Source organism: Tetrahymena thermophila, assembly GCF_000189635.1.
Source record: "Tetrahymena thermophila SB210 genomic scaffold scf_8253992, whole genome shotgun sequence".
Taxonomy (NCBI): domain Eukaryota; phylum Ciliophora; class Oligohymenophorea; order Hymenostomatida; family Tetrahymenidae; genus Tetrahymena; species Tetrahymena thermophila.
The window spans coordinates 130765-141270 of record NW_002476004.1 but is presented as its reverse complement, the minus strand read 5'-3'; the positions used below and the strand labels follow the sequence as shown (position 1 = coordinate 141270).

Genomic DNA, 10506 nt, shown 5'->3' with positions numbered 1-10506 from the left:
TTTTTAACCAATAATGTCTTCCATAAGGAGCTTAAGTTGCTATAATTTGCCAGTAGTAATATTGTATATCTTCTGGAGCATGCATACCTTTATCAGATAGTCATCCAGGCTAAGAAAATGTAACATAAATATGTTTATAAGAATAGTCATAAGGTTAGAATGGAGCCTCTAATTGTTATAAAAATGGGTAATATTTTTGCAAATATTTTGTTTATAAATAATAAAAGTGAAAATTATAATATATTTTAAATAATAGGTACTGCTTATTGACAGACCCCCTAACAAATAAAGCATCTTGTTTCAAATTAGACTTTAGTAATCCAAATACTATTGGTAAATTATAATAATAATAAATTTTAGATTTTTATCTACAAATTAAATATTATAGGTATATAAAAAGACACCTAATTATGCTTATAGATGGGATAACCTTAAGCAGTAAATTTTAATTTTAAATTAAATTTTTATATATTTATTTATATTCATAATAAAGATAATGTGTGCGGTTGAAAAATATTGTTTAGATCAAACAACAAATACCTGCTAGTTAATTAATACAAAAAAAGGGATGTGTATTGATAAAAATGGTTTTTGTGTATAAAATGGATCCTGTTTTAATTGTGAATTAAATTAATGCTTGTCTCAATCTAATAAAAATACATGTTAAGACCTTTTATAACCATCAATTACTTATTGCAAGGATAGCTAAGGTTGATATTATTTTAGATTATAAAAAAAGATATTTTCAAACTAAAATAAAAAGCATTAAATTTTAGTCAGTAACTAATTTTTTACCAAATTACCAAATAAAACTTTTTATCTCAACATTTTAATTAATTTATAAAATAACTGTGTTTAACTAAAAATTAGGATTTTGCTAATATCTAGATTCTGGACTTTGCGATATCTGTCCTGATAATTACTGCTTAATTAATAAATTATGTTTAAATTATAAAAGTTTATTAAAGTTAGTTAATAATGGATAGTGCTTTGAACAAATCAAAAAGTTAAAAACCTGTGTAATTTAAAATTTAAATGTACCAAACTAGAATGGAAATATGAATTGTATGAACAATTAAAGCTTTTGTTAAGATATATCAATTAATAATAATGAATGTTTATCTTGTCCTATGTACTTTATAAATCCAGGAGATTAAAAATGCTACAGCTTAGAATAAAAGTTAGAACATTCACCTTATCCTTAATAAGTATACTTTGAAATGCAATTGATTTATATTAAATAAGACTGTTATGATTAAAACTATTGTCTGGTAAACTAATATCTCAAGTGTCCATTAGGGTATTATTATTATTTTAAAATTTAAATTAAATTTATTGATGATAAATATAATAATTTAAAAATAAATTAGTTGTTATTCATGCAACTCTCCTTCTTTCTGTACTTAATGTATTGAAGGTTACTTTTTATATCAAGAATCCAAAACAAAATCAATTTGTATAAAATGTTTCAATGAATAGCCTCCTAATTAAGATTTAAGTTTAAGTCCTTATTATAAATAAATTCCTACTTACTAATGTCTGGACTGCTCATCAGAATATTCTTTGTGGTATGAGTTAATAATCAAATTTAAAAATAATATTTATTTAATATTAATTAAAAAGGTAGTAGAGCCAATCTAAATATAAAACATGCTAAAATTTCATTTTATAGCTAGATCAAAATTTATAAGTTGTATTTTCAAAATATTAGGCAATAAACTACCTAGTATAATCAACATTAGGATTATATAGCATTACTCAATATTAATCAGTGCTATGTAAATATAAAAAAATAGTAAAATACTAATATCTTTTAAATAATAGGTCCAGAAGGATGTTTTTCATGTGTTCAAGAATCTAATTCAAAATCAACTTGTATCAAATGTTAAGTTTAGTATGTTTAAAATGGAGATATTTGTGAAAAATGCCCTGATAATTGTAATTACTGTTAATATGCAGCAATTTTAAATGGAAAAGCTGTATTTAAAAGTGAAATAGACAATAATAAAATCAATGAATTTTAGTTTATAAAAATATGCTTAGAATGTAAACCTAAATACCTTGTTTCATATGATTTAATATCATGTGTTTAATGTGGTGTTAATTGCGATTAATGTTAATATGGTAATACTTATTTAAATATTAGAAATTATAACAAAACAATATTTAAATATTTTGTAAAACCTCCAAAAAAATTATTACTTTTTGCTTTAGTTTTGAGCAAAAAAAACTTTTTTTTATTTTTATAAAAATATTATTTTTCTCAAATCTCTAAAATTTATATCTAAAAAATCTAACATATTGTTAAATTTTTAAATTCTCTTAATAATTAATGAAATTAGAAATGAATTTATTTTAAATAATTTTAATAATTTGTGAAAATCAATTTTAAAAAATATAGAGAATAAAGATGAAGTTCTAAATTATAGCATAGATTAACTAACTGCTTTATCATATTCCTAGTTTCAAACTAAAAATTACATAAAAAAGTGTTTATAATGCCCTAAAGAATATTTTGTTTCATTTGATGGTAAAATTATATTTTAAATATTTTGTATAAAAGATTTATTTAAATAAATTAGGTTAGTCTTGTGTGTAATAAACACTAAATTGCGATTATAGCAGTTTTAAAATAGTTTAAGGTACACAGAATTATGATTTAACAGAAGAGATATGGTTATTTGTAGGTAGTTAATAACAAAATATAAGTATTAGCAAAATTTGTAAAAGCTGCTCTTAAGGGTACATATTAGCAAGTGATTAAAGTAAATGTGAATATGGTTGTTAATCATTATCTCAGCAATCACTATGCAATAATTGTATTACTACTTCTTCCTTTAAAGTTTAATGTTAGTTTTGTAGTAATGGATAAATATTAAACTAAATTTTTAACCCCCCAAGATGCTAAGATGATCTTTGTAAAAACAATGTAGATTAATTTGTTAAAATTTAAAATAATTTTTCATACCTTATTTTTAAATTAAGATTTTAGGATGCGCAGAGTGCTATAAATATCAAGACTAGAGTTTAAAGTTAAACAATTAAGTTTATTAATGTACAAAATGCTAAGATGAACAAAGTATTCCATCTATCTATGGATGCATTAAATGCCCAGAAGGATGTTCCAAATGTTATGAAGGTTGATTTTTAAATATATACTTACAAAAATTGAATTTTTATTATAATTTATAAACAAGGTACAAGTACATTTAACTTCACTTCATAATTAATATATAAAAGAGATTACATCACTATATAAGATAGATTAGATTATAAAAATAAAAACTATAAATTGATATGCACAGGATGCTTAGATGGGTATTACTTCGATTAATAATTCAAAAAATGCATTTTAATTTAATGTGGATAAAACTGCCTAAAATGTATCATTATAAATAAAAAGCCTTAATGCATTCAGTGCAACTATGATAAATTAATTAATTAAATTTCTTCATTATAATATTTTGTTGGTATGTTCTATTATAAATAAAATTAAATAAATAATCCAAAATAAATGATAACATTAACTTCTTCTGGTGATGATTGCTAAATTTGTCCATTACTGTAATTTTTAATTTTATATTTATTAAATTGATAATTATTTTAAATAAAGTTGCGAAACATGTGTAAACTAAAGCAATGTCAGTTAGAATCCTTTATATATATATGATGCTTAATGCTTATCTTGCAAAAAAACTTTAGATAAAAGTTATATTTTATAAAATTATAGTATAACGTATGATAAATCAAGAAGGAAATGCTACTTATGCTAAAAATCAGAATAGGGTTGCTACTATAAGAAGTAAAAGATAATCTATGCTTAATGCTTAGATCTAAGTAGCAGATTAGGTGATGGTTCATTAAAAGAACCAATTAACTTCAATCGTTTAAATGAAGTTAATTTAAACTAATTTATCATAAATGAGCTAGAATTTGATCAAGCAGTAATTTTTTATAATGAATTATAAGTTAAAGAGTTGGAGGTTTTATTAATATTTGTTGATAACATTTGTTAAGATCTAAAACCTCAAAACTTTACAATTACTTTAAAGGAGAAATTTAGAACTCTTTCAGCAATCTTAAACATAACAACACTTTACTCAAATTTTACTGTGGATTTCTAGTAATAAGGTGTTTTTACTGTATAAGGCTTTGACAAAATTTTTATTTAAAATGTAATTTTCTAACAGTAAAAAAGTGATAATAAATTTGGAATAAGTATTTAAGATGATTCTTTAAATACTTTTTAACTTATAAATTGTTAATTCCACCAGTAAGAATTAATACAAAATAAACGTTTATTATTTTTGGATATTTCATCCATTTAGTAAACAAACATAACATTAGAATAAGTTAATTTTTAGAATATTAAGGTGCTAGACTAATAGCCACTAATAAATTTTCTTAGCTCTAATTAAAATTCTTAATTATATCTTAGGATAATCTCAACTACTTTACTTAATGTAAATTTTCATTTCAAATCAATTTATTTTAAAAATTTTTTAATATTTAAAGTTTCTATTAAATAAAAAAAAAATAATTATTAAAATCAATTCACCACCCCCTTCTATAAAACTATTCTTATTATATTTTTTATTTAAGATTTTTTTATTGATAAATTAAAAATTTTTAGGTATAATTTAATTAGTCAAAGCTAGTTTAAATAGATATGTAATCTATTTAAGTTGAAATATAAAACTTACTAATTAGATCATCAATTTTTGATTAGTAAACTCTATTTATAGATGTTCGATATAATAATTCACCAAATTAAAATATAAGTATTTATTTACAAAATATTACTTTTGAAAATAGCACCTTTTACCATAGATCTTAAATTCTGAATTCAAATATCTTAAATTATCTATCAATTATTAGCTTAAAGTTCTACTAAAGTACATTTTATTAATCATAAAAAGAGCTTATACCTTTAATTATATCTAATTAGTTTAATGTAAGTAAAATTTATATCATATAAAATAAAGTGACTAACTACAACTTTATGTAGCAGTAAGATGGTAGATTGAATAATACAAATTAAACGTCTTATTTTGAATAAATTCAAATTTTAGATAACATTGTTACAATTGATAGTTATTTTTTATTAGATTTTTAGACTGATAAAAACTCTAATACAACTTTAAATGAAATAATAATTCAAAGAAATCAATTTTATTCTGAGGTAACTTCAATAATAATCCAACTTACAAAACTAAATACAGTTAAAGTAAACAATATTTCTTTAGTAGATAATCAAGAATTTTTATTCCTTAAAACTGAAAATATTTTTAACGTAACAATTGGTTAAATAAATTTATAATAAACTGACTAATAATTTTTGACTCCTTAAATATGCTACTTAAAATAAACTATCTAGCAGATAAACATTAAAGATATAATCTAATAAGGTATAAAAGTATCAAAAGTATTATTTAATTTAGAAAATAATATAATTTAAAAGCAAATTGCTCCTCTTGAAATTGCAATAAAAAATGTTATCAGCAATTAAATAATGTTAGTATTCAAAGATAATAAAGAAGATATGTCTATTTTTTCTGTTATTTCTAAGTAAACCAGCAACTTATAAATTGAAAATGTATAATTTACTGGATTTTAAGATTATATTTTAAATAACAAAGTAATTATTTTGGATATTATAAATTTTATATTTAAATATTTTTTTGTTAATAGTCTATTTTAGGAAAAGTATCATAAGGTTTTTACTTTGATGCCCCTACTGTAGCTGTGAACCTTTATAATTCTAGTTTTAATGAATTAGATGTTAAAAATTAATTTGGTTGGATTAATGGATAAATTCTTTCAATAAATATAAATTATTGCAACTTTACTAATTAATAGAGTTATCTTAACATAAAAACCAGTAGATTAGGTGGGTTTCTGAATATTATAGGTTAAGCGCTTCATATATATAAGTCTAAATTTATTAATGGTAATGCATAAATTGGAGGAGCAGTTTATTGGACATCATAAAATAAAGGTAGCTTTTCATCAATATAGAGCCAATATTTAAGCAATGTAGCTTTTAGTAGTGATAATTTAGAGACTCAAGGAGGAGCAATATTTGTTAATGGACAATTATCTTAAGGTTTTGATGTATATATATTCGAATCTAATTTTTCTAATAACTTTGCATTTAACCAAGGAGGGGCTATATAGATCTAACCTTCTTTTTATTTTAAAACTGCCATAACAATTAAAATGAGTCATTTCAGTAATAACTTCTCTGTATGCAGAGGTAGTAATATTAGCATTTAAAATTAACCTAATTCTAAATCTTATATAATATTGAGTAGTTTAGCTATTACGAGTTAGATTAAATACTTTATTGAAGTAATTGAGATCCTTTAAAACAATATTCTAAAATAATATTGGTTATAAATTAATTCAGTTGATTCTTCATTAATTTACATACAAAAAGCTCATGATGTTGAAATTATAAGTTCTACATTTTAGTTATCAGCAGGCACATCATATGATTTCTAAAACTCTGAGAATCTGAAATTTATTTTTTAAAAAATTTTGATAATTTAAGAAGCTATTAACTTTTATGATGTATAAAATATTTATTAGGATAGCTACTTTTTAAGTAATATGATTACAACTCTTGGTATTTTGAACTTTTATATCTCCGATACTTTAATTTAAAACAATAGAAATATCTTAGATAAAATGCATAATTAAAGATAAGACGCATAAAGTGCAGTTTTTTATAATAGCTAGAACAGCTAAATTTATAAATTAAATGTAGCTAATAACATATGTTAATATTGCATATTTGGGACAATTTAAATAGTAGGTTAAAAATTACAAATCTTAAATTCTACTTTTTAAAATAATATAGCATATAATGGACCAGGATTATATTTATAATAAGCATAATAATACTTTGCAAACTCAATTAATGCATAATAAGTGTTTTTAGATAACTTAATAATCATTAATTCTAAGTTCATTAATAATAAAGCAAACTTAAACGGAGGAGCGATATACCTAAAATAATCTAGTATGTTTATTTATGAAACTATCTTTGAGTAAAATAAAGCTAGCTAGTATGGTGGAGCTATTTTTTTAGAAAATACACAAAATAATATTTTAATAAATTTAATTAATTTAAGTAACTGCACATTTACTTAAAACTAAGCAAGTTTTGGAGGAGCATTAGGGTCAACTACAGGATAAAGAGTTAATAGATTTTCAAATAATACATATTAAAAAAATAAGGCTTCTCAATATGGGGACAACATTTAAACTTCACCAACAAAATTTAGTGCTTCTATAAATGGAAAACCTTTATCAGACTCAAATATTTTATAAATTAAAAATCATTTTGGGGGGTATCTTGAGGTAAAAATTTTTCATTTTTATTTAAGTTCATTTATAAAATTTTAACTTTTTAGTTTAAATATTAAATATAAAATAAAGTAATTTTTAACCTTCTCAAATTAAATATTTTTAAAATATAAAGGATGATATAATTTTAAAATTGTGTAGTGATTAGAATTAAGAAATTTTGAATATTCCTAAATATAGCTTTCTTTAAATAGCCATTTTAGAAGGAAATGGTTTCTTAAGTTAGAATAAAATTTATAGTTAAAATGGTGAATTTAATTTAACTCAGTAAATTAAAGTTTATGGAAACTTCAATTAATAACTTAAGCTCTAAGTTACTAGCGATTTAATTCAAATTCCCATATTCAATTCCAGCTAATACATAATTGGTTATAGTAAGTATTCGTTAATTATTGTTATAGAGATGGCTAAAAATTGCTTAATTGGCTAGATACCTATAAAATTTGAATAAAAATATGATTAGTGTTAAGACTGTAAAGATACTTAATATAGCTTTAGTATAGCAAATTAATGTTAATCGTGCCCTGATTTGTCAGTTAAATGTTATAGAGATAGGATCTTTTTACCTTCAAATTTATGGAGAGTTAATCAATAATCAATAGTTTTATACCCATGTAAAAATTGTGTAGGTGACATTTAAATAAGTTAAGCCATATAAACTAGATAACTTTCACCTAAACACAATGATATGAATTACTATTGCAGATAAGGTAATTTATTTCACTTATTAACTTATAGTTATTTTTGTATATAAATTAGGATATGTAGGAGCACTTTGTGAAGATTGTGATAGAAGTGGATAATATTGGGGTGAAGCTTATTACATGAAATTAGACTAAAAATGTTCAAGGTAATTTATTTTGATGAATATTTTTTATTTTTAACAAAATCTATTTTAAATTTTAATAGATGCAGAGACATAAAATTTACAGAAGTCATTTATCCTTTGATAATATCAATATTGGCATTCATTATATCAATATATTTATCTTAAAGATTGAAAGATTAAATTAACTTTAAGACAATGACAAAAGTGGTTTACTTATTATTTTCTAAAAAATTTTATGGTTACGAAACCTTAAATGTTTTTAGTGTTATCAAAATTTTGATCTTTTAATCTTCTTTAATCGGAATAATGTTTTTTTATGATCATAATATCCCAAATTTTGTGTCTTAACTATTTATTGATATTGGCAATCTTTTTAGTGATAGATTAAGGATAACTGAGTGCTTTTTAGTTTAGATTCTGCAAGAAATTAGTATAACTTTTAAAGGTATTTACTTCTTATTAGTGGTAAATATTTTAAATATACTTTGCTTGGTGCTTTACTATATCTTTTTTTTAAAAAAATATAAATGTAAAAAATATTTAAATGATATAATACTTTCAACAAGTATATTTGTCTACTATTCAATAAGTACTATATTCTCCAAAATCTTTAGATCTGTAAGTTTTTATTTAAATTAAAATAAAATTAATATTTTAATACTTTTTTTTTAAAGTTAAATTGCTAGGTGTTTGACAATCAACCTTTTGTAACTGAATATTTATCTATTTCATGTAGAGAATTATAAAATAGTAATGCTTATAATTTGATAGCTTTAGCGTTAGTATTTACAACTTTACTAATATTTTATGGATATTTTGTGTTTAAAATCTACTAAAGGAGATTTATGATAAAAACTTATCAAAATTAGATTTTATTTGGATTCTTTACTTATGAATATAAATAAGTGTATTACTTTTGGGATTTAGTTAGGCTAATTTATAAAATTTTTCTTTTGTTTATCATGCAATTTTCATATTTACCAACTCAGTTATAGATAGTTATGTCAATCCTAGTGTCATTTACATACACTCTGCTAACTTAGAATTGTAATTACTTTTAATATCTTTTATTCAGATTATTTTTAAAACTCTTTTTAAATATCCAAGAGCAAGAACTAATTTAAAAAATTATAAATATATTTTTTTATACTTTTTTTTGAATTTATTTAAATTATTTGAACTAAAATTGTTTTCAAAATTTAAATAGTTAATCCTTACGTCAATGAGAAATAAAATGTTTTGGATTTTAGAATTTAATGCCTGACTACAATATGTTTTTGTTTAAATTCAATATAATTCAGATTAGATTAGAATGAGCTTCAACTGACATGCACTATAGCTCTTGTTTGCCTAGTATTACTTGCTATGGTTATAACATTTTCATAGATTTTATTTAACTATAAGCCAAAATTAATAAAAATTATACAAATAATACAGTAGAAATCATCAAAATTTAAATTCGTAGTTAAGTTATTTAATTTGGATAAGTACGTAGAAAGAAGTCTGAAAGCTTAAATATAATGGGAAAAATTAAGAAAAATACTTACTTATATGAAATTTATAAATTTTAAATAAAATTTCTATTATTAAGATGCTGAAAATAAATTGACGTATTTTTATAATCATTTAAGGAATTAAAAAACAAAAACAATAAGTGAATAGACATAAATTTGATAAATAAAATATTTTATTTTATATTGTTTTAATTACTTTGAATGTAAGAATGTAAATAAAACATTTTAATTAATTTAGCTTTCTTTTTTAGAGATAATAGATGCTGATATTCAAAATATTTAAAAAATTTTAATATTTAATTAATGAATTATAGTTTTTGCATAATTTTATTAAGGTATTTTTAAATATGATGTACAAAATGGCAAATAAATAAATATAAATTATAAATGTAGCTTAATTGATATTAATGGTTAAATATTTTATTTTTATTAGTTTTAAAATTCAAAATCTGAAAATTCAGAGCAATTTATAAAAAAATATTTTTATGAAGAACTATTTTTATTTAATATATTAAAATAGATCAGTAAGGTCTAATAATTTTTATATTGCCAAAAATATAAATATTATTTCATTAAGTGGGATAAAAGTATGTGGGAATTTATCAAATAATTTATTTATATATTTAAAATCTATTTTAGTAAAAGTGTTAGCTTAATTTGGAAAAAATAATATTTTGTAATAATCCTTTATAATTGGTTTGGAATTTATTCACTTTGATAATTAGATTGATCCCTCAGATCTAGATTGATTTTAATATAGCATAATTAAAGTTCAAAAATAAATTAAAATAA

The 10506-nt window shown here is 21.3% G+C and overlaps 1 protein-coding gene across 1 annotated transcript; it reads left to right on the top strand. All coding sequences in view use genetic code 6, as the record gives it.

Annotated features, from left to right (window-relative positions):
- Nucleotides 1–130: 130 nt before the first annotated feature.
- TTHERM_001008780 (transmembrane protein, putative) lies at nt 131–9874 on the top strand (the record flags this gene model as incomplete). Its single annotated transcript, XM_012800736.1, has 21 exons — nt 131–174; nt 257–333; nt 389–438; nt 494–710; nt 871–1300; nt 1371–1568; nt 1624–1778; nt 1825–2124; nt 2402–2530; nt 2583–2929; nt 2986–3139; nt 3198–3564; nt 3614–4273; nt 4348–4463; nt 4746–5638; nt 5692–7365; nt 7487–8081; nt 8131–8221; nt 8281–8818; nt 8875–9247; nt 9408–9874. The coding sequence occupies 21 exons, from the start codon at nt 131–133 to the stop codon at nt 9872–9874; spliced, it is 7875 nt and encodes a 2624-aa protein (XP_012656190.1).
- Between the last annotated feature and the right edge of the window lie 632 nt (nt 9875–10506).